This window comes from Symsagittifera roscoffensis, chromosome 1, assembly GCF_963678635.1.
Source record: "Symsagittifera roscoffensis chromosome 1, txSymRosc1.1, whole genome shotgun sequence".
In the NCBI taxonomy this organism is placed as follows: Eukaryota; Metazoa; Xenacoelomorpha; order Acoela; family Convolutidae; genus Symsagittifera; species Symsagittifera roscoffensis.
This window is the reverse complement of record NC_087062.1, coordinates 8,859,970-8,884,550: the sequence shown is the minus strand read 5'-3', so window position 1 is coordinate 8,884,550 and position 24,581 is coordinate 8,859,970. Positions and strand designations below refer to the sequence as shown.

The following is a 24,581-nucleotide window of genomic DNA, read 5'->3' as shown; positions in this document are numbered from 1 at the left end:
GCTGTGAAGGATAACTATTGTTATTTGATTGAAAAAAGTTGTAAACAAAAAGGAAATGTTTTAATCATTGAAAGTTATCGGAAAATTAAAATGAAACGAAATAATCTCACAACACCAAAAAACTAAACAATAATATAATTCGTGAATTATCATTAGAAACAATAATTAATAAATATTATTAGCAAAATTTTTAAGTTGACGACGCCAGGTGATACGTCAAGTTGATACTTTGTTGTATTTAATGAACTGATATCATAAAGGTCTCAATAAGAACTTTGAATCGTGTCGAGTTGCGTGTTCTTATTGAAGAAACGTAACCCGTATCGATTTTAATTGAAAAGGACTTAAACTCTTGTCATCTTTTATCATTATCACTTCCATATCTAGAAAATTCCAAGGATTTTGACTGGAATACGTGATGAAGGGACTCCTGACTGTAACCTCGGTTACTATGATACTTTTGACCTTCTGATTACCTTTAAGAAAAAGAAAAAAAACTGATTTCAGGTCCACATGACAAGTTCTGGTTTTCTTCAAAATGCGGAAAACAAAGTGATTGGATGCAATGGATGATAGCTAGAGTGTTGTTTTGATTCCTCAGAGCTAAGTTTAGCCATCAATGCCATGTGGGTGCCTATTGTGAGACTTTTCCGTCGGATACCTCTGTTACCGTATGTGTTTCTCGCTGTACTGGCCCTTTTAGGAGTCTCATTTCTGAGACAGGATAAACAATCATCACAGTTAGAAGAAGTAAGCATCTTTGTGTTTAATGAATTTAAAAAAAAAAACTCTGTTATAAAGTCCAAATGAAAGAGTTTTTTTTTCAAATGTGCAAATGGTTGTCTTAACGCTTGCGAAAGCAAGTGTTTGTAATCGGGAACTTAACTTTTTTCTGTGCATTTTTTTGAATCGTTACAACTTCATGATTTCTTTGCGCTTGGTCTAGAGGTAACGTCGTCGCCTGTGCACCCTTAGGTCGTGGGTTTGAATCCCGGCGGGAACTCTTTTTCAGTGTTTATGCAATTGAATTTTTGGTGGATAGAAAATGATTTGTCGGACTTTCATTTATCTGCTTAACTTTTGTCGGCTTAGTTGCTGCCATCACGGGTTTTCGTTGTACTACTACTACTACTAAAAGTGTATATTATTAGCGTTCAACAGTAGTAGCCGGATTAATGTCTACATAAAAGATTCCGCCTTATTTGGACCGTGAAGAAACCGTATGTGACCGAACTCAGAGCCTTGTGTGAAGTTACGGACTTGGGTAAAGGAAAAGGAGGAGTAGCAGTTGTGTTGGCGCTTCCAGATGAAAATCCTTTAGGTGTGAGAGACAAAGTGTTCTCTGCGTAGAATAAGATAGAGAAAATAATTGCGTTTATGGATATTTTGTTCAAGAAAGATGAGTTGACAGAGGTGCTGAAGTGGATGCTGTTTTGATCGGTTCCTCATGAAGTCAGGTATGAAGATGGACGAGTTCATTTTGGAGTTCGAAAAACAGTTTAACAAAGCAAAGAAATGTGAAATGGAGTTATCGCAAGCGGTTTTTAGCTATCGAATGCTTAGATTCAGCAGGCGTGCAACACAAGGACAGACAACTTGTTTTGACAGCTAAGGACGAGAAATTTTTTGGAGGACAGTCTTGTAGACCGGATTCAAATGGATCAGCTATCAAGACTGAAGATGTCAATGCGGCTTGGAGTGCCAGAGGAGTAGCTTACTCGAAACGAGGACATTGACGTGGCTTCGCAAGTCGGGGTTGTTTTCGAGGTAGACTAAACAATCGTGGAAATACTGGTCAGTTTAGTGGTAGTCAGTCTGGTGGTAGTCACTCTATTACACAAAAGAAGAGTTTTAATCGGTCAGATGCGGACAGTAATCCGATGCGGCGCCCGCCTTGTGATTCAGTACGGCACTTAGTGAAAGACTGTCCTAATTCTTCTAAAAACATGAAGAGGCTTTCTGGTCATGATGCAGAAGAACTAGCTCTTTTTACAGTAGCTTTGAGAAAAGACAACGAGGTTGTAGGGAGTGAGGCGTAGAATTCAGCAGTTTTTGACAATGCATGCGATTCAACAGTTGAAGTGGACACTGTTATTTGAGTAGTTTCCTGTAGCGTGCATGGTTGCTTGCAGCAAAGATAGTTGTTCGAGAGAGGACCAAATTTTGAACTTGCATAAGCAGTTTGCGCATTCGAGTGGAATGAACAATGCCAGAAGTCTCTGGACAAAATTGACGAAAAATGTGAAACAAGCATGATGTAAAACGCCTCCAATGACTGAAAATCTTCCTCTTGCGCAGCGTTTCCTTGAGTCTGTGGCAATGGAATTTTCAGTTTTTAAGCTTGAATTTATTTCTTGCAGATGACTGTTTTGTTTATCAGGTTTTCGTTATCGGCTAACGTTAGCAGGAAACCAGAAGAAATAATAGAGAAAATAATGGTGTTGTGGAATGGCTCTAGTATGAGATGTCCGAAGAAATTTTTGGCTGGAAATGGTGGCGAGTTCTCTAAGGAAGAGTTTGTGTGAATCTCTCAACCTTGAAAGGTTGAACACGGCGGTGAGTAGTCTTTGGCAAAATGGGTTGTGAGAAAGAAATCGTGCTGTCATTGACAGTAATGCGAAGAAAATCATGGACGATAATTCAAGAATTGGTGTAGAGCTGGCGTTAGCATGGGCTGTTAATGCGAAAAACTGTTTGCAGAACTTGTCTGTTTTTTTTCACCATATCAGTTGGTGTTTGGCAAAAATCCAGATTTGCCGACAGTTTTTACTGATGAACCACCGGCCTTGGAAAGTCGAACTGTGATTGAAATGTTTGCGAAATTTTTAAACGCTCTCCACACAGCTCGTAGAGTTTTTATTAGGTCAGAAGCTTGTGAGTGTGTTAGAAGAGCGTTGCGTCACAAAATACGAGCAGCTTCACAGAAGTTTTCAGCTGGTGACAACTTTTATTATAAGCGTGAAGATTCTAGCGAATGGAGAGGTCACGGTCTGTTATAGAACAGGACAGCCAAGTTGTGTTTACAAGACACGAGGGCATGTCAGCATTTCAGTCAGAGAAAGAAATGGTCACTACGCGAAATCAGTGCGAGTGTCAGAGCCGATTGAAAGAGGAGAAATCACGATAAGGCCAGATTCAGAAGAAACAATTCAATTTCATCCGAAGAAAGGAGAGTTTGCGGAGTGAAGGGATGCTGATGACAGTACGTGGCGACGTGTCGGAATCACTCGAAATGCGGGGAAGAGAGTTGGTAAACACAAAAACTTGGTGAATGTTGAAGATCTAAAGTCAAAGCAACGATATGCAATTTATTTGAATAAGGTAGAGTGGAACAGTGTCGTGCAATGAAGTGTTGATTGCAGATGATTTTAGAGATGAGAAAATGGTTTTGGAAGCCGAAGAGAAAGAAGTTGATAACGGGAAGAAATTTAGTGTATTTTGTGACGTTCAAGATTCGAAGCAATCTGTAATCAGTACGAAGTGGGTGGTAACTACAAAAAGTCAACTTTTCTCGAATTCAAACCTACCAAATCTGATTTTATGGGCTCAATGGAAATAGCGGGCAGTAAGAAACGCCCCTTCATCAGCGGCTTCTAACACTTTTTTACAACACAAAAATTTATCGCCGTAGAAAACGTCACGTCAAGATTTTGATTTTTAACCTTTTTTAAGCTTTGAATTTTCTCGAAAACTACAATCCAATATCTAAAATTTGGATTCAATCCGAGGAACCGGTTGCGGAAAGCTTCTTTGCGTTTGCCTCTTTGTCCAAAGTGTTTACCTCGGAAAAGTCAAGTTTTGATTTTTTCACTGTTCAAACATTTGTTCGATTACTTCCTGAATCTCATCTTCCAAACCTCAAATGAAATTGGCCTCCCAAATCTCAATTTTTATGTTGAATTGAAAGTTCAGGGTGTGTGAATATCTTCTGCACAAGCGGCTACGCCCAAATTTTTTCACACCAAAAGCTATGATTCTCGGAAATTTCAAGTTTTTCATTTGTTGGCCGTTTCTTGGACTTTATCCATTACCATCGTGAGAAATCTGATATCGTACCTTTAATTGAAACAACATTTTGTTGAAAGTCTAGTTTTGTAATTGGCTACGTCCAATTTCTTGAAAAAGTTATAGTTCTGAATTTTTGATCGTTAATTGGAACCTTTTTGAGTTTACTCGACTGTTGAAAGTCTGTTTTTGTAAATTTCTTTAGAAAAAGTTATAGTTCTGTGAAACTTTGACCGTTAGTTGGAACCTTTTTGTCTTTATGCGGAAACATTCTTAAGTTAGGTGTTCTATCGAGAAACACTGTTATGGGAATTTCCTCTAATCTAGCGGCCAACGACCTGCGTGTTGCAAAAAAGTTACTGATTTCGGAAAGTCAAATTTTAAAGCTTTTCAAATTTTCTTAAAAACTACCGTATCAAATCTGAGATGAAAAGGTCAATCGAAAGAACCGGTTGCGAGAATTTGTGAGATATCATTGAAATTAATTTATATCGTATCTTATTCAAATCCAGACTTTATTCATTTCGTAAATGTCAGTCTATCTGTAATTACACTTGCTAGTGTTAGTGTCTTATCAATATATCAGATAAGGCTGCTCTTTTCACTACTATCCTAATCTTGCCCTTCATGTGTTAGTTTGATAAGAGTTATTTGTTTATTCAGATTGACTCCCTAGAACTTCGCATATCGGAGCTGCAGAAACGTCTGAATTATTTGCAAGGAGAGAAAAGTCAGCGCGATGTTAATCCAAAGCTCAGAGGTCAATTGGATAAACCGGAAGGAGAACAAAACGTTCCTAGGCATCCAGGTTGGTTAGTTGTAATGTCTGAATATTTTTATCCTCCGTGATCTTGGTTCAATTGATTGTTTTGCTTACCCTTGCTATGAGCAAGGGCGTTGCAACCGGGTACTAGACCTTTTTCTCCATAAATAAATTCGTTCACAAAATTTCGCAACTGTTTCATCTTGTTTCATTTTAAATTCAAAACTAATCAACCACCGCATCTGGCTTAGAGGTTACACGCCTGCACGACGACAAAGGTTGGAATCTGGCCGGGACCTGTTTTTTTTCAAACTATAAATTTTCTGCTCTTTCAGACTATCGTTTTTGTAGCATGCACACTTTGAAGGTTCCGCTTTCTTCTAAGTTACTCAATGCCATTTCGAAAGCCCCATTTTTTGATTTTTTGTTCCATTCATAAATGTGCACTGAAGTATTAGGTATGCGAGGATTGTGCTCGCAATTAGCAAGCATTATCAATTCGGAACAGAATTATTTCGTTAAAAAAAGTTGTTTGAAAAAAATCACAATCATTTTCTCAAATCTGCACTGTCGTCAACCAACAGACTTATTTTGAGTTTGTTTGCGTTTCAAATATCTGTTCTATTCCTCTGCGTGTGAGTCTTTTGAGGGGGGGTAATTTGATGTTTTTTTTGTTCTGCTCTCATATCTCCTTGTTTCTATGCAAATTTATTTTTCAATTTTACACTAGCGGGCAGCCTAGTGTATTAGTACGAATCTTCTTTTTTTCCAGCCTAACTGGCAAATAAATTTGTTCATTAAAAGTGTTCACTGGTTTGGTGGCACTTTTACTATAAGCACGATCTGTAGGTTTAGAAATTTCATAGCATCTGTTTTCTGCCTTTTTTGTGGCTAGTATATGTGATTAATTTAACGACCACGGCTGAGTGGTTAGTGCGTAGACTCATATTCTCTAAGTCGCTGATCGGATCTGGGAAGAATTTTTTTTTTTACTAATTCGAGTCCTTTTTCTACCTTTTCTTGTTGCACTTTCTAGAGCTGCTTCTTGTGTTCTCGCCAGTGCTTGCGAAGCAGAAACTAGTTTTTACACTAGGCCTCCGTGTAAATATTTGTCAGGTTTTAAAAAACTTTATTCAAGATGTGAAAATTGTGGTAGATCTAGTTTTTCTCGATCTTTTCAAAACTATTTTTTTTTCGACGTAGTGGTTTTCGTCTTATCTGTCTGCTAGCTTGTTTTGGTATCTTTGTTGTATCACAAGTGCTGAGAAGCTCGGCTTTGCTTCTTTGCATTTATCAGTGCAAGTCTGGTAATTAGGAAAAGTATGAAAGATGGGTCCCGCAATTTTTGTGAAAGTTTCGAAAATACTTGTAAATAAATGTGAACCGTATTTCCGAAAGTTTTTGACCTAAAATTTTTTCGTCAGCACCCATCTTAATTTTAGGAACCCAACTACCATACTTGAGCCATTTTTCTCCAACCACTTTGCGTAAAAGGGATTAGGAAGTTATTGAAAGCAGGGTGTTTTTTTTATAGGTCGAGTGATTTATGTAAATTCAGTCTTGCTTTTCAGGAAAAACGGATTGGTTTTGTAAATAAGGCCAGATTGGTAATTCGGGTTGCGAATGACATTTGAAAATTGCAAAAAGCTTTCTGCATCGAGAAAAACTGATTGAAAATTTATAGCAGGATTAAGGGTTGGGTTTCTAAATCTTAAATGGGAAGTTCTAAACCCATTAGTTAAATACTAGGTTCCCGATTTTGAATAAAGAATATTTAATTTTTTCATAAAGCTGAAACAAAAAGAGTTATTGTTTTAGCTTTATGGAAAAATGAATTGTTGTTTGTTCAAAATCGGAAACCTAATATATATTTTTTCAAAGTTGATCAAATTAGAAAATGGAAAATGCTATTGGATCCTACCAGCCTCAGTTTCACGGTTCTTTGTCTCTCAAATGATTCTCAAAAATGCAGTGTAGTTTCCTAAAATTTGTTCCATTTATTTTTTTGCGGTTTGACTTTTCGACTACTTTTTAAATTCATTCCTTTGTTAAAAGGAAGGCAAGATCCACTATCGAACAGCGAAAGTGTAAAGGTCACAAAAATGGAATTTAATTTTCAGCTTGCCTATTTTGAGTTTGAAGGAAATAAAAATTATCCCGTTGACCCAACTTTCTCTAATTGGGTTATTTTTATCAGGCCATTAACTTTTCAGGCCATCTGTTTTTTCTTTGCAATTCAAAAATTGAAGTTATTCCAACAAAACGAAGTCAGTATTTTTTCCTTTTTCCTTTCTTTCAAGGCTTTTATCCAACTGACTGTTGCCTATGCGTTTCTTCGAAATTTGAAATTAAAAACAAGACAAATGTGTAGATGTGGCTGGGATGGTGCTGCCAGTGCTGATGATGGCGTGTAACAGACCAACAGTTGGCAGGGCGCTGGACTCACTGCTGCGACACAATCCAGATCTCACCAGGTTTCCAGTCATTGTCAGTCAGGACTGCGGAGATGTGCCTACTGCCAAAGTAATCGAAAAATACCTCCCTAAAATCACACATATCAAGGTACGCATTAAATTTATTCATACAATTAATTATTCGATTCTCGAAGGTATGAAATAATAATGGAAATACTAATTTTAAATCATCATTTACCTTATTTGATAATCTTAATAATTGAAAAACGTTGAGCATGTAGTATACAAATTGATTTGGAGAGAAATATTTTTCCACATAAGCAAGGGTATCGCAACCGGGTTGTAGACTTTTTTCCCGCAAATAACTTCTTCACATCTATTTTAGTTGATCTTCCAATCTGTTCTTACCTCTGTTACTCAACAGAAATAGTTTGAGCATGTCTTCGTTTTAAATTCCCATTATATTTACACAAGCATAGCTTGTGTTATAGTATGGACTTTCTTTTTTTTTCCAACCTAAGTCGCAAATATTGTTGCGAAGCAATTGTTGCGACAAAATGTGTCATTTTGAAAGTGTTCATTTTGATGCAGCTATAAAGTACAGCCAATGCTAAGGATATTAACACAGACTATGATTACAAATAGCACTTTAGCTTCAAGGCATCATGGATCTGTAGCGGAGGGTGACCAGCAGCAAAATAATAGGGTTAGAACCTGTGTGACTTATGAAAATTTGTACACTCAAAGTTTTACTCATTCAGTTTTTCCAGTAGCGTTATCGGTCATATTTTTGCTTGTGTATGCGAAGTGCAACTTCCATTCTGTGTCCGAAATTGTTTTAGGTTGGTTCTAAATTTATCAACTCCGATTTGTTGAACTTTCAATTTAAGTTACTTTCTTTTAACTGTTTCGGCTGATATTATATCGGCTTTGTGCCCTCGTTTTGCGTCGTATGAGTGAATAGTTTTCTTAATTGTTGTGTTTCTTGAGAGAGGGGATTTTTCCGAGTTGAGTTTTTTTTTCATCGAAAACATTTTTTATTTTAGCCCAATGGGTGTCTGCTTGAGTTAAGTCGGCTTCGTGACCGCTTCGTAATTGTTCGCTGCGATCCTTCTTCAACATTCAATTACCGTAGCTTAGATCTTTTTTTTCTAAAAAGAACATATTCATGACAAAGTGCGACAAACATGAAAAGTATGGTAATTATCTAGTGTTTTCGACAGTTATTTTCGTTACATTTTAAGCCCACTAATTTTTCATGGTTTGTTTTTTTATCGCAATTGGTGCGAAGCTCTGCTTTTTCTATGTGCCACTTTCGCGAAGTTCTGAACCAAGTGCCAGTGAATATAGTGAAGACACTTATAAAGGTTGTGATGATATGTTTTAAAAAGCAATTTCAGGAAAAAGTTTTTAGAATTTGGTCACGCTAAAACTTGACTTCCGGCAGTTTAATTATTGGTTTCTGAGAAAATTATTTTTAATTCAAAGAAACTTATACTGTTCCCATTAAAAAAGCTGAATTGGTGGGAAAAAAAACAAGATTGAACCGAAGTAAAATTTTTCTTTGAAATTTGAAAGTTTCAATAAAAGTCAATCGTTTTTCTGTTTTACACAGAAGTTCCTTGACAATTTCTGAGTCAATGAACAAATTAGTACCAAAATACAAAATTAACTGGTTGCTGTTCGAGGCACAGAATGTTCTGATCACAATGATTGAAGTAGAAAAAGCAAACAATTGAAAAAAAACTAAATTAAATTTCTTTTCTTCATTTTTCGTAATGTCTTTTTCAGAAAATATATTTTTTCAGTTATAGATTATTAACTTAGCGCAAAATTGTACAAAACAGATGAATGAACAGTAAAAGTAAATTGCAAAATCAGTCTCCATGTGTCATTATTAGTTTCCTGTCATTTAGTTTGAAAAAGGTAAAAATTCAGACCTATTTTTTTGACGCAGTTCTTTGATTTTTAAGAGTCTGAATCTTGAGTGAAAGTGAAAGGGCTTTAACATGAAACCACAATTTGAGGTATTCAAATCTTTGATATCGGATCAATAACATGGGTTAATGGAGAGATAGACGTAATGCAGGTTAAGTGCCTTCTTACGCATAATAATTGCCTAACTAATATGATAAGGGGACAACTAAATAATAAGGGTATCAAAATGATGTGCATTCAATATAAGTGGTAATTAATTGCACTAACTAGTTTGAGAGCGTAAGTGTATTAGTACTAACCTTCTTTTTTCTAATCTAACTCGTAAATAAAAGTGTTCATTTATTTGGTGGCACCTTGCTATAATCACGATATGTAGCATGCTGGAAATTGCATAGCATCTGTTCTCTATTTATTTGTGGCTAGTGTTTGTGATTAATGAAGCGTCTGTGGTTAGTGTGTGAGACTCAAAGTTTTTAGGTCGCAGATCGAATCCGAGACGTGGCCAAGTTTTTATTAATTCGAGGCTTAATTCCATTTTTTTATTGCACTTTATAGAGCTGTTTTTTGTCGTGCTCTCGCTAGTGTTTGCTAAGCGGAGCTTTGCCTCTGTAAAAATTTAGTTACAATTATAATCCCTCATATAGGGTGAAAGGCATTGTAAAAGAAATTTTATTTTTAAGCTTAAACATTTTGCCGCTAACCATGATTCATAGTAGCGTTTTGTTGCTCAGTGTTTGAGCTAAGTGCATGGCTGAGCACTGAAATACGAAGGATCTTCAAAATCCTCTTTTCATTTGAGCAACTGTTATTAAGTGACATTTGTTAAGACTCATAAACGTAGTGAATACTCTTTTATAGGTCTTGGTAATATTTTGTTCAGGAAAAAGTTTTTGATTAATTTTCGCGGTTTGACTTTTGATTTTTTTTTCAAGTTCAATTCGTTTTCTTTCTTTTAAGGAAGGCAAACTCCAATATTGAACAGCAAACGTGCAAAGGTCACAAAAATGCGATGCACTTCTAGTTTCGAAAATGGTATTTAGTCGTCAGATTTGCCAGCGAACTAAAGAATTTACCTATTGATCCAGTTTTTTTTTCAAGTTGGGCTAATTTTAGCCAAAAAGTGTCAATCATAACTTTCAAAGAGCTGTTAGGCCATCTAGTTTTTTGAAAGTTGAATTTCTCAAAAAGAAAGTGTTTTTTTTGTCTATTTCGCCGCGTTCATAACTCTTTTCCAACTTCTGGCTCTTAAATGAGTTTTGCTAATAAAAAGACGAATTACTCTTTCAGTAGCGAAAGAGAAAACACTCCAAATTGTTATTGACATTTCGTTTCGAAAGTGTTTTTAATTTCTTGGACTTTTCTTCATTACACAAGCAAAGCTTGTGTTATAGTATGAACTCTCTTTTTTTCCAAACTTAGTCGCAAGTATTGTTGCGACAAAATGTGTTGATTTTGATCAATAACCAGCTTCTAAGTACAGACAATGCTAAGGATATTAACACAGACTGTTATATTACAAATAGCACTTAAGCTTCCAGGTATCATTTGATCTGTAGCGTAGAGGTAGGGAAGGAGACCCGCAGCAGGGTGGGATGTTTTTAATGAACTTTTTCGTATAATAGTTAAAATGCGTCCGTTCTAGAAATCGAGGCGCTTTAGTTGGTAATTTTTTTCTTCAAATTGACTGGTTCTGCTAATGCGTCATAATTGGCTTAGGTCACTTAGCAATTATGTAGACTCATAATTGGCGTGCGTCACTTAAGAAATTTTGTAGACTCAAAGTTTTACTTATTAAGTTTTTCCCAGTAGCGTTATCGTTCATATTTTTGCTTTTGTTATGCGAAGTGCAACTTCCTCTCTGTGTCAAATATGTGGCACTCACAAAAGATTTGGTCCCCTCTAGTTACGAAATCAAAATAAAAGTTATTTTGATCAAGAAAACTATTAATCATAAATTGTTCTTGTAATGAGGAGAGCCTTAAGGGCATGTATTTTCTCTTTGCATTTCAAAAATTACATTTTTTCATGAAACATCTGTTTTTCTGTTTCCTTGCGTTCTTTGACTCTTTCCCAACATTATTGGCTGTGTTTTCATTTTTAGAGGCTTTTTAGAGCTTCTTTTTTGCTGTTTCATGGCTGGTGTTTGCGAAGTGCAGCTTCGCCTCTGTGTTTACGAAGACATCTCAGTTCTTACCTAGTCGAGATCATTGAAAAATACCTTGATAATGATTGAGTTTTCGATGATTGTTTTGAAATCTTCGTAGTTTTCAGAGTTAATTAAGACTTACAAGACCCTTCACGACGAGCTTTAAGGCACTAAGCAACAAAAACAGGTTCATTTTACTGAAATTTGTTGTTCCGACTTTCGATACGAAAGTAACGGAATATTTGTGCTCGGGGTGGGTTTTTTTTTCTTCAGACAAATTTGGACTTTTTAACTAGCCATTTTTGACGGATTTTTTTTTTATCATTCAAAAGATATTGTTGTTTTGGAGCTTGAATTTGAAAAGATATTTCACCTGTGATCATTTTTTGTAAAAATATGGGGATTTAAAGATTGGCATTTTGACCAATTTGGGACAATTAACGCGCGTATATTTCGCGCTAATAACTCGTAAGCGGAGATTTAATCCGTCTTAGAAATCGTTCCAAATTGGTTGAAAGAAGCTTAGTTGCCATGAATGATTTGTTACTAGAAGCAAAATTTATCACTTTGTACTCTATATGGCGTGTGAAGGGATGTTTTTCACAAAGTTTTTTTCATTTTTCTTTACATTTATTTTTTTCATGTTATTACTGCTTCATAGACCTTTAAAGGCCTTAAAAGTCGGAACATTCAGGGCTCCGCCCTGATACGAGCAGTCTTGTATATCTTTAAGATAGAGATGTACTCATTGATGTGTATTGTTGCGTGTATCTAATAACATATAATAGTACAACGTGCATGTGCTTAAAACCTATAATGATACTAAGCATGAAGACGTTTTACTTGTTGGGCCAAAAACTTGATTTTGGATAAATGCCCCGCCGCAGAAACCATAATAATGGAAAATAGAGTTTTTGAATAATCGACCAAAATAACTCTTAAAATTGTAATGTTCTTTTTAAATTGATAAACATTACGATTCAAGACAAAATAGCAGGATTCTTTAGTCGAAGAATGTCTAATTTGAATGATTGAAATTTTTGTATAACGCTTGTGATAAATAGTTGTCGTGTAGTCGTTTTACTGCGTATAACCAGGGCTGTCATATTGTTAACTAAAACGTTTTTAACATGTTAACATGTTAATTATATGAAAAAAACACGTTAAAAACAAAATTGAGTTTTAAAATCACTCATTGAGTTGTTTAAAGAGAAAAGCCAGCTTTCCAGCCTTCTCGACGCCCAAAGAACTTCGGAGTTTTCCATAAGTGAGTCCGAGAGTTGAGAAACACCGCTCCAATCCTGCACTGGAGGAGATAGCATTGGCCAGTGTCGATGCATAGTCGACCAATTCTTTCGAGAATCCCAGTCGAAGTCCACTTCTCCACCAAGCTTCACTCTCGACCTTTTTGTAACCCTCAGCAAAAAGGTATTCGTTATAGGGAGGAACTTTTGCCATGTAATTTGTGAGCTCCGGCATGATATTTTCACCAGCCGTTTCACGGATGTAGTCGATGGCTTGTCTTGTTTCATCCGGATTCTGGTCCTCTCCGGCATACTTGTGATCGAGCAAATTAGCCGCTAGGACGACGGGTAGAATGGCCTGCTGAACTCGCTTAGCGACGGCACTTGCATACTGAATTGGTGCTTGTCCGGCAACATTTTTCCAGAGCATATGATGCATTTAATTCACTGCAATAAAACTTCCGTTACCACTCCGCCCTTGAAAGAAGAAAAAACTGGTTTCTCCCCTAAACGTCTTCTGACAAGTTAGTTGCGTCGTTTGTGGTGGCTGACAGTTGAAGCCCGATATACAGTCTTGTGAGTTCTTGCATGCTTGACCATCGCCTTTCCCTGACAAAGTGGCTGGCGTTTTTGAAAATGAGGATGGCGTTTTTGAATATATGGAAGGCGTTTTTCCCGATGTCGCGATTAACCTTTGATTTTTTCGTATTAGTTTGATCTAAATTATCCTAAATTATCATTGGGATCTTTCTACCCTTTCGATCAGCAAGGGTGTTGCAACCGGGTATTAGATTTTCCCCCATAAACAACTTTGTTCGCAAAATGATCACTGAACAGGAATGGTAAATTTCACGCTCTATGGCTGGCCTATTCTTAAAAATTGAAATATAGGTACCATCATTTGAGTAGTGATTAGGTGTATTTCGTTTCAGGCAGTGCTTACTTTTTCACTTAAATTGATCGGAAAAATGTCGATTTTTTCTGATTCGTGGTTTTCATCCTAGTTGACGTCGGTTCATTCTCCTTTTTTTTTTTAAAAAAAAAGGCTATTTATTTTTGGCTAGGTTTTTGAACGGCCTACTGTCTAAATAATGGGTTTTATTTTGATTTAAATGTTTTTGAAAAGTAATTGAAAGTTCTGTATATTGTAAATTTAACAAATTTGATTTTGATTAGTTGTAAGTTTTTTTATTGAATGGTTGCGGTGTAGGTTATTTCGGCTTATTTTATATATATTGCGCAGTTTTGAGGGAAAAGCAGTTTTATGCTTTCATGTGTTTCAGTAAATAAGGAATATTCTTACACATGCCTGTGATCGACCATCTTCGGTTCGCATGAACCACAATTAATCTAGACAACGTTACTGGCTTATAATTGCACTGAAAACCGAAATTTTTAAACTGGTTTTTTCGATACTCATGAAACTTTTTGAAATTTTGATATATCGATTGATTCTAATAGAAAGGAATTTAATATGATATAATATAACGAATATTTTTGTACCTAATCTCGCGTTGAAAAAGCCTGAACACACCCAATGACCAAGCTCCTCCCGACTTGCACTGGTCGGATCAATGAGTTTGAATATATTACGTCTAGTAACGACGTGTAGGGCCCTTATCATTTCCCCAAGTGATAAAACGATTTAAAATGGCTAAATTTTAGAAGTAGTTCGGATGCATTACCGGATAGTTGGAACTTACAAGGATTTACTTTTATACGAGCAGGAGCATTTCTTAGTTCATTTCACATAAGTAGAGGCCAAATTACGTTCTCCATTTAAAAAAAAATGGGAATGACCCCTTTAATATGAGTTTGATTGATATTTAAACGATTTGATCCAATTTACCAGATGGGTACGATTTTTTAATAAATTATTATTCGACTCGGAAAGGTTTTAAAGGTGATATAATTTTTTCTAGATATACTTGAGCTTTTTTGGATTTCCTCGAGGTCATCAACGTTTTTCCGTCTGAGTGTTGGCTATGTTTATTATGTGTGAGCGCATCGGATGCTTCGTTTCAGCATGTGAACAACACTCCAATAAAGACGAAAAAGAAAGGGGAAAATATGGGCTACTACAAAATATCCAGACATTACTTGTGGGCTCTAACTCAGATATTTGACGTGCACGACTACAGTGCAGTGGTGATTGTGGAGGACGATCTGGAAATATCGCCAGACTTCTACGAGTACTTTCTGGCCACGTACGCTCTGCTGGAACAGGACCCCACTCTGATGTGTGTGAGTGCGTGGAATGACAACGGTAAACAGAACTTCATAGACGAGAGCACACCGCAGATGCTCTACCGCACAGACTTCTTCCCCGGACTGGGCTGGATGCTCAACAAGAACACCTTCAAACAGCTCCAACCCAAGTGGCCGGCCGCGTAAGTCCACTCATTTCGCTTAGAGTAGACAGCCTGGTACATACAGGGTCTTTTCTAAACTTGTTTTTTTTTTAAATCCTCTCCTATTTTACAAATATTTGGGTTATTGAAGTGTTTCTTTTAGCAGTAGGCAGCAAAAATTCGCCCAATTCTGATGGTATATTTCATTGCGTTGGATTGTTTTTTGTTCACGCATGTTTTCGCGATTTAATAAGGTTTCACTGATTTTTATGCTGAACAGGCTACCATAGTGCTGAATTGAAACAACCGGATAAAATGAACTAAAACTGCATTTGTGCTGAATTCGCTACCGTCGTGCTGAATTGAAACAACCGGTTAAAATGAACTAAAATGATTTTTTATACTCGTTTTTTCAAATTCTGTTATTTTTGGCTGAAAACGATCATAACAAAAAGTGCTTGAAATTTTTCTAGCTTTTTACGGCACAATTTTTTTTTGCAAAATTTGGAACCAAAATTACACCCTTGAAGCGGATCAACTCCTTTTGTTTCAAAATTAAGGATTAAAACAGGGTCAATTGACTTAAGGTTAATTACAGTTGACCCTGTTTACTTCCTTAATTTTGAACCAAATAAAATGACCCGTTTCAAGGGTGTAATTTTGGTTCGGAGTTTTACGAAAACAATTACACTTTTAATTTTATGCGGTTGTTTTAGCTTAGCTCTAAAGTAGCTTGTTCATCACTAAATGCTTGAAAATCCATTTAATCGCTGAAACATGCGTGAACAAAAAACAGTTCATCTCAATAATTTATATCATCAGAAATCGGCAAATTTTTGCTACCTAATGCAAAAAGAATCATTTCAATAACACAAATGTTTGTGAAATCAGAGATGATTTATAAAAACACATTTTGAAAACACCCTGTAGACATCATGTCACCTAAAAAGCAGATGTTTGTTGCAAATTTCTTTTCTATTTTTGTTCCTTAAATTTGTGGTTACATGATTTTCTCTTCTATTCGACAAAGTGAAGTGCCAAACAGATTATCTTACAGATCTTACTTACATTTCTTACTTGCTTTATATTGAAGATTAAGAACTCTCGGATTTGTTCGTTCAAGGCCTAGATGTAAGTAACGCCGTCGCCTTTGCACCCTAAGTCGTTTGAGTCCCGGCCGGACCTTATTTTTTATATGTATTCAATTGAAATTTTTGGCTGTTTCAATTTTCTTCCTCAAGTTGTCTATTGACCACGTTTTATCCATTTTTCATGCACTAGAAACTAGCGATTGATTGCATAAGCGCATTAAAATATTTACATTTTGGCTGTTTAAATTACTAGGTGGGGTTGGCTAAACGTGGCTGTTTAAAATGTTTCACATGGTCGCTACTGCTTTCTGCTTAAATAGTAATGGTGTATAAACCCGGTTTCAGGTACTGGGACGACTGGCTGCGGGAGCCAGCACAGATGGGCCAGGGGATGAGGTCCTGCATTCGTCCAGAGGTGTCCCGCACCAGCACATTCGGCCAGAAGGGAGTGAGCAACGGGCAGTTCTTCAACCAACACCTGCAGTACATACACCATGCAGGATCCAATGTTCACTTCACTCAGCTAGATCTATCCTACTTGATAAAGGTAGCTTCCTGAAGTCACAATTTCTCGCTGTGTTTTTTTTTGCGAGTTCCGACGAAATTGGATAATGGAGCATCAGTTCTGGGCGATATGATACAATAGGTGGTAATTTTGAGTATAGTGCATGTATTAAATTTGAGAATTATAATGCATAGAATAGTCATTTCATTTTCAATCAATTGTGCACAAGCTAATAGATACTAAATTACTCTGCCAAATGAAATGCTATTCAAAAATTTAAAGGGCGATCCAGGTGTTAAAATTGAACCTAACACCTATTGTTATATATCACCCAGTTCTGTTTGTTGTCTGGAAGTATGTCAATTTATTTAACGGACCAACTCAACTTCATCCCCCCCCCCCACTTACGTTTAGGGTGAAAGATTTTACCTTGGTTATGATTTCGATTTTTCAGCCAATCAAAATAGAGCATTTTATACGCAGCGCTTACCAAATTTAGTTTAAACTGAACGCAGGGGTGGAGGATCTTAACTTGGTATCTTTTGGGGGAAAGGATGTTAACTTGATCCTATTTAACTATCGGTTGACTATGTTGATTCACTATTAACTATGTTGATTCTATGTTGATTCATCAGAATGAAAAAGGAATTTTAAAACATACAAAAATTTGCGTAAATAGAGATTATTTGCCGTAGAAAACTCATTTTGGCCAATAATTATTGCTACGAACCCTTTCCTATGTATGGGGCGGAACTAATATCGTAGGTTGTTTTTACGGAAAATCAAGTGCCACAAAAACGCCATATAAGATCAAGTTTTGTATCATAAAAAAACCCTTTCAGTTGATCTTCAGATTCGAAAAAGAAGTTGCCTCAGTTTTGAAAACATTGGCTGGCCTTGCATTCTTATTTTTCAGAATTGTTTTCAGCAGGGAAAGATTTTCAGTAAAAATAAAAATTGAAAAAATTCTTGATAAATTTTTTTTATATTGAGAGTCGATGAACGTGGTTCAGACTTTTATATAGGTCGCGATGATTTTTTTCAGGAAAAATCTTAATGCTTCAATAACATAGTTGCCTTCATACTTATAAATGTACATATGAATGCACTTAGATATATATGCACTTTTTGAGCTCAAATCAAGTTAATTTGCTAGAAGGTAGGCAAAACGCACTCCAATTATGAAAGCTGAAATAGCGCTAAAAAACTTGATCAATTTAATGTTTCGAAAATTGTAAAAATGCAACAAGAAATTGGCAAATTGAAGTTTTCTATGAAACGTCAGTATTTATTCCTTGCGTTCGTTGACTTTTATTGAACTATCTGCTGGTTATGTTTTATTTTGCATAAGTTACTATATTTGGAAAATTTTGACATACTGGTACACCCGACTTGTTTCATTTGAAGATGTTGACGTATGTTTGTTGTTTGTATCTGTATAAATTATGTAATAAGGTGAAAACAGGTTGAATGGATGAAATGTGAAGTTGAGGCAAGACAACACAGATAGATATGGACATGTGTTTTTATAGGAGAACTTTGACGCTCTGATGGACGAGGAGCTGGAAAAAGTACCAGTGGTGGGAGTGGACGAGGTGACGAAGACAGTGACTGATCACTCGAAAGTGAGGGTGGAGTACAAGGACAATAAGGACTTCACAGACAAGGCCAAGAGGTTCTCCATCATGACTGACATGAAGAGTGGTATTCCACGCACTGCATACAGGGGAGTGGTCACCTTCATCCACATGGGCGTCAGAGTGTACCTGGTGCCGAAACGCCCATGGACCGGATACCACACTTGAATTATACCACACACGACCGACGATTAAGAACCGAAGAAAGGGTCAGAGGTGTCAACAAATCAATCAACTAGCCAAACCCCAATTTAAAATGTCCCAACACATATCTGAAGCTGAAGCTGCGTCCCCTGAGCAACTGCGTATGCGTTTGCTGGAATAGAAGGAGATTGATTTCAAAATGGTCATCCAGACTCAAACTGAACAGTTTTGCGAATTTGGAAACACTGATGCAATCTGTTCATTTACTATGTATTCGTTCATTCCTCTTTAAATCAATTCAAGGTCAAAAACTCCATCAAATGGGATTTTAATTAACAATAAACTTTGTATCTTTGTACATTTAAGTTACATCCAGGTGCTATTCCACACACACTGTTGAAGAGTTACTTGTGAAACTTGCTGCAATTTAGTTTCTTTAATTGTTCCAACTTGGCTGTAAGATTGCCGCAACACAATTCAATTTGAAAAAAAAAGAGGCAGAGACCACGTTACATGCAAGTCTGTGAGGTAAATCTCGAGTAAGTTTCTGATTTCTATTGTTCATTGAAAGCGGAAAAGGCTGATTGGTCAATACAATACAATGTCTGACCCCACTGGTGAATTTAAGATAGCAAAGCGCACTCCTCTTCAATACATCCTGATCCTGTGATCATTGAAACAAACTATTGAGTCAATCTGATGATAGAACGTGTGAGTAGCAAGCAAGTAGGCGATGCTAGCATCTGATGTTGCAGATCGAAAGTGAAATGAACAGTTAGTGGTTGATCTCTTGTCTTGGAGCGGTCAGATCATTGTGTAGTTATAGCAGCCTTTTCTATATCTACTTACTTATTCTACATGTGCTCTTCTCTCATCCCCCCTCCTCACTCTCTCAGTCATCAGTCTACCATTCCTCTCTTATTTTTACTCCCCCGCCCATTCATTCTGGGCGCTTACTTTACATGGTGCCTTCTTTTATAAGTGTAATTGAACCAAACAAGATGAACATACTTATTTAGGTCGTGTGGTTATATTCGAGTTTTTTATCAGGAAAATCAATTTTGTTCAAAATTGATTTTTCGCGGTTTGACTTCATTAAATTCGTTTGCTAAAACGAAGGCAAATTCTAATTTTAGCAAACTCTAACTTTAGGAATTCTTAACTAAATTATAAAGATTTCTATTGATCCATGCTTAAAAGACATCGTGAGCTTCAAAAACTGCATGTTTTCAGAAGTTAAAATTGTTCAAGAAAGTCAACCATTTTTTCGATTCCCTGGAGTTCAATGACACTTATTCAATTTTCTGTTGGCTATGATCCGTCAATATAAAAGCAAAATTTAATATTTATTAATTCAGTTTTCAATTGCAATTTATGTAGCGTTTGATTGCAACTAAAATTTTAATTAGAAAGTCTGTTGCAATTCAAAGTTTTAAAATTGAAGTGTATAATTTAAACAGGTATGATTTGATTAAAACAACTTTTAATGATTTGAACAGGTAATAGAAGTAAACACACTCACAAAGCTTCTTTAATTACAAAATATTTATAAAACTTAATGGCTTTTAAAAGCTTAAGAACGAAATGAAATTTATTCTATTTGGCACGATTGATTTTTTTGATGCTGACGAGACGATGACGTTTTAAAACAGAGTGTGGGGTTCTCAAAAATGAGTTTCTCAGTTTTCTTGGGGTTCTATTTTTTCATGTGGACATAGATTCAATGAATAATGGCAGCTGATTAATGCCGTTCTGCAATAGTTTTTTTGTTACTTAAGTTTCGGCCCTTTTGCCTTTCTCCGGCCACCAGTAACTAAGTTTTTTTTGGCTTTGGTGAAGAAGACTTTTCTAATAGTGCTTAAGAGGTGTAGTATGGTGGTTACAGCCATTTGATATTCACATTTTGAAAATGAACTTTTCTGATCATAAAAACGAGCTTCTCAGGTTGTTAAACGCAGCTAGTGTAGCTAAAAGCTGTCAGCTTATGTTTTCTTCATTTTTTTTGCAAATTTTTTGACTGCCTGGTGAATGGTACAGGTAATACATAGTCATCTGTAATCTCAGAATAAACAGAAGCTCACCGCCAGCTCCCTCGAATGCCAATATGCACATAAAACTTAAAAATAGCAACATGTTTACGAGTAATGAACGCAGTGAGTACTCTTATGTAAGACCAGGGGCAGATTTATGGACGCCCCCTTCAGTAAATAAGACCCAAAGGGTCCCTTCTTTGTTTTATTTTGAGATATCCATGTTTGGTGACGGACCCTAAACTTTTTCTAAAGGCGCCTTTGGCGCCAATATATACTAATTTTAAGGGGGGAGCGCGCGCCAAAAAAAACGCGAATTTTTGGTCAAACTTTTCCAAAAAGTGCCTTAAAACACCTTTTCGGCCTGTTTCAAATTTTTGCCAAAACAGTCTTTGTAGTGCTTTGGGAGAGCTCAGAAAATCAATTTGGTCGACCTAAAAAACAGGAAGACAAAAATTTCGAATTTTTTATGAAAATCCGCCCCCCTCGAGAAACTCCTAGATCCGCCCCTGTTTAGGACTTGCTGATTTGTTTTGTTTTTTCAGGAAAAAGTCTTAAAATTTCTGCACGCTGAATTTTGATTTTTCGAGGTTTCACTTGTGATTTATTTTCAAGTTCAACCAATTTCCATTGTTAAAAGGAAGGCAAACTCCATTATCAAACAGAAAAAGTGTAAACGTCAGAAAAACGTGATCGTCTTCTAACTTCAAAAATGGAAATTAATTGTCAGATTTCCCAGCGAAATAAAAATTTTGTCAATTGATCCAATTGTCTCAATTTAGGTTAATTTAAACAAAAAAAGTTTCAATCATCAATTGTTGTACAAATTCAAAGAGCTTTAAGGCCATCTGTTTTTTTTCTTCGAATTTCAAAAGTTGAAGGTTTTTGAAAAATTAAGTCAGTTTTTTTTCAGTTTCCTTGCGTTCATTACTCTTTCCCAACTGTCAGCTGGCTATGTTCTTTAAAGTTGGATAACAAAGACTCTTTTGATATAAAGACCGATTTAATAAGAGCGATTTGGTTAAAAATATTTGAATTGGTTAATGGTTAAAAAATTGGTGTTTCTTTTACAACTGAACATCAATGACAAAAAGACGTAAAATTATTATTTACAAACTTCGACCCTTTACTTTAGAGTCCTGTAGAGAAACTTCAGACATCCAAAAGTTTGAAAATTCCGACTAGTTTTAAAGAGTTTTTTAATATTTCTCATTCTTTTCGAGAATTAACATTACACCTGAAGGCTAAAAAAGTATTTTGTAGTGCAATTTTTAGTTACAATTTCGAGAGCAGCTGTTTTGGAGTAATTCAGTACAAAAATTTTTTCCTGTGAACAATTTTTCATACAAATTTATGAAAAATTCTAAAATTGCTTTATTAGTGAACCGTAGCAACTTCGACCATCGTTCCCACTTGGCCTAGAGAAAACGCGGTTTCTTTTTTACCTAGGGCTAACGCGGTTTCTTTTAAATCTTAAGGTGCTGGAGTTCGAACCCTGGGTGCACTTTGTTTTTTTTTTTCAGTATGTATGAGTTTGACATTTTTTTCCGGAAAAAAATTGAATTGAGGGATTTTCGTTTACCTGCTTATGTTTTGTCGGCTTATTTGCTACCGAGAAATTTCTAGGCTGTCAGTGTTTTTTATCGCATATGCAAGTGTGTCGGTTTTAACCCTGTAATTTGTAAAATTTATAGCCCTGGCGTGTGTTTTCCTTGGTTTTTTCTTTTTTTTTTCAGCTTGAAAGTTTGATTCGGCCTCACAGGTTCCGGTTTGTTTTATTGGCTTAGTTATTTTCTTTTTATGTCGCTTCAAAGGCAAAAAAAGGAATTAATTTTTCTACGAATGTGAAATTTTCCGGCAAAAGTTGAATTTTTCGACTTTCGTTTAAGCTTGTTTCCTCTGCTTAGTTGCCAAATTGGGAATTTTCCTAAGGCAGTCAGCGTTTCTCATCGTAGATACAAGTCTGTTGGATTTAACCGTAATTTGTAAAGTTATTAGACGTGACGTTATACATTTTCCTTGCTTTTTTTGAAATAAAAGCCTGATTCGGCCTTACTAGTTTCGGCTTATTACCTTCTTTTGTGTCGCTTCAAAGGCAAGAAACGGATCATTTTTTCTGTGAAAAATTTTAGGTAGTTTGTGTTGCAAGCTTCCGAAGTTTTAAAACTTAATTGTTCAAAGGATTTCGTCTGGAATTTTTTCGTTTCCGGCTTTTTGTCCGTTTGGTAAATATTAAAAGCTTATTTAATACTTATTAAAGTGTGCGACATGTCTTTTTAATTAAGTTCTCTATTGATGAATCGTCCAGTGGAACCCTTTTTTTTACAATAGTACTTTTAGCCAGCTGAATCAAATTAAATCTGCTATAGATAAAGACGACATCTGCAAATATATCACATAACATGAACTTTTCAATTATAGACAACGAAAGTTCCAGCTTTGAAGCAAGTTACATAATCAGAGCTATTCAACTATAAATATAGAAAGCTCCACATTGCTATCGCCAAACGACATTACAAAATTCATTCTAGGCAAACATGCCAGACATTTGCATATTAAATTAACAACAACAAAAAGTTTACAAAGAATTGAAACCGGAACTTTTCGAGCGAACACAAGTTTACAAAAATAAAAAATTTTTTACTGTTAAGTCCCTCCTGGTACTTAAATAAACAACACTTGCACTTGCAACTACAATGACCTAGAGCCCAAAAAAAATTCCGTGATGTGGGAACTAAGCCGACAGTTTTTGAGCAGGCAAACGATAGTCCGACAACTCAATTTTTACCGGAAAAAAATCAATTGCATGCATGCTGAAAAAATAAGGTCCGGTGGAGACTCGAAACTCAGACCTTAGGTTGCATAGGAGACGGATTCACCTCTCGACCAAGTGAGAAGAAATCTGGAAGTTGTTTAAGTTTAAAAATAAAGCAAGTTGAATGTTTGCAAGAAAAACAGTTGACGGGAAAAGTCAAGTTCCTGATTAAAAGGCACTTGCTCTCACAAGTGAAATGATTAAAAGCAAACGCTTTTGTTATACTACGAATCCGACCCAAGTCACATAAATTAGTAGCACTTTCCAAAAAGGGACAAATTTAGTGATTGTTTAGCTGAATACCAGCCAATATATTAGTGGCTAGTTTTTTGATGACATTGTGCGCATATAGCTCAACTGCTAAGGCAGTGGACACATAAATTGTAGGAAGTCAAAGGAGTAGATTCGATTCCCATAGGAGTAATATTTTTTATTTTCCAATATTTCAATTAAATAAATTTCATTTCTGCATTGTCGTGCTATTTGAAAGCTCCCATTTTTTTCTTGTATTTGCAAACTGTAAGTTAGACTATTAAACATCTGGTAAAGGCTATGAAATTGGGTACTAGAATTATTGTTACGACCCCGAGGTTGGTTTTTGTAGCTACCGCAAATACATGTCATGGGTTGGATTTTGTATCATTATGGAGCCCTTTCAGTCCTGACTCGATCACTTTTGTTGTAAGTTGAAAAAAAAATTTTCTCAGTAGAAACAAAATTTTTGCTTTTGAACGAACTTTGAGTGAAGATCAGATTGCGAGATATAAATTTTCTTGGGTGATTATTAATTCCGTCTGTTGGCTATGACAAGAATAAATTTCAGCTTAAACTCTAAAAAAAACATTAGATTAGTTAGTTGAGTCGTGCTCACATTAATCGATGACAATCTAAACTTAGCTTTTCGGTTTTCTTTGCCAAAAATTTACTATTTCTGAACGAAAAAAAAATTGTGTTGAAATTGTCATGAGTTTTTTTCGATTGGTTATAATTCTGAATTGAGTAGAATGTATTTTACCCATTTTTCAAAGCGACTTTTGCTAATGCATGGTGTTTGCTATTGAAGGTAATGTTAACTACTTAATGCGGCAGGTAATACAAATTACGCAGCCGCCAAATTAAAGAACTCATGAACTGGAGATCTTTTTCTGTTTGCGGCGTTCAGTTCCGCCTCTGTTTTTATATAGAAACAACAATCATTTAATGAAGCAGAAAAATTTCAGTGTTGACTCAAAAAGCTTTGAGAGACTCTTTTCTGCGAATTCATGGCCTTTTCTGCTCTGTGTCATCAGTGTTATTCTACAAACAACGCTTATCTTATGAGATCAGTTTTCTTAACTTTCTTTTTTATTTTACGGGTCAAAACATGTGTACAGCTCAGTTTTTTTTATAGCGCACTCATTATTGCCCCAATACTTATTAAAGTGTGCGTGATGTCTTTTAAATAAGTTCTCTGTTGATGAATCGTTTTTTACAATACTCCTTTTAACCGGCTGAATCA

The 24,581-nt window shown here is 35.9% G+C and overlaps 1 protein-coding gene across 1 annotated transcript; it reads left to right on the top strand.

Annotated features, from left to right (window-relative positions):
* The first annotated feature begins 510 nt into the window (after positions 1-510).
* LOC134857193 (alpha-1,3-mannosyl-glycoprotein 2-beta-N-acetylglucosaminyltransferase-like) lies at positions 511-18,971 on the top strand. The gene is made up of 6 exons (XM_063873571.1): positions 511-750; positions 4,669-4,813; positions 7,140-7,330; positions 14,536-14,900; positions 16,298-16,499; positions 17,990-18,971. The coding sequence occupies exons 1-6, from the start codon at positions 625-627 to the stop codon at positions 18,260-18,262; spliced, it is 1,302 nt and encodes a 433-aa protein (XP_063729641.1). The 5' UTR covers positions 511-624; the 3' UTR covers positions 18,263-18,971.
* The last annotated feature ends 5,610 nt before the right edge of the window (positions 18,972-24,581 follow it).

Excerpts from the sequence above, each read along its gene's own strand:
- LOC134857193 (XM_063873571.1), top strand. The coding sequence starts at position 625 with ATGTGGGTGCCTATTGTGAGACTTTTCCGTCGGATACCTCTGTTACCG. Across the intron at positions 14,901-16,297 it reads CAACCCAAGTGGCCGGCCGC|GTACTGGGACGACTGGCTGC; the intron begins GTAAGTCCACTC and ends ACCCGGTTTCAG. Across the intron at positions 16,500-17,989 it reads ATCTATCCTACTTGATAAAG|GAGAACTTTGACGCTCTGAT; the intron begins GTAGCTTCCTGA and ends GTGTTTTTATAG.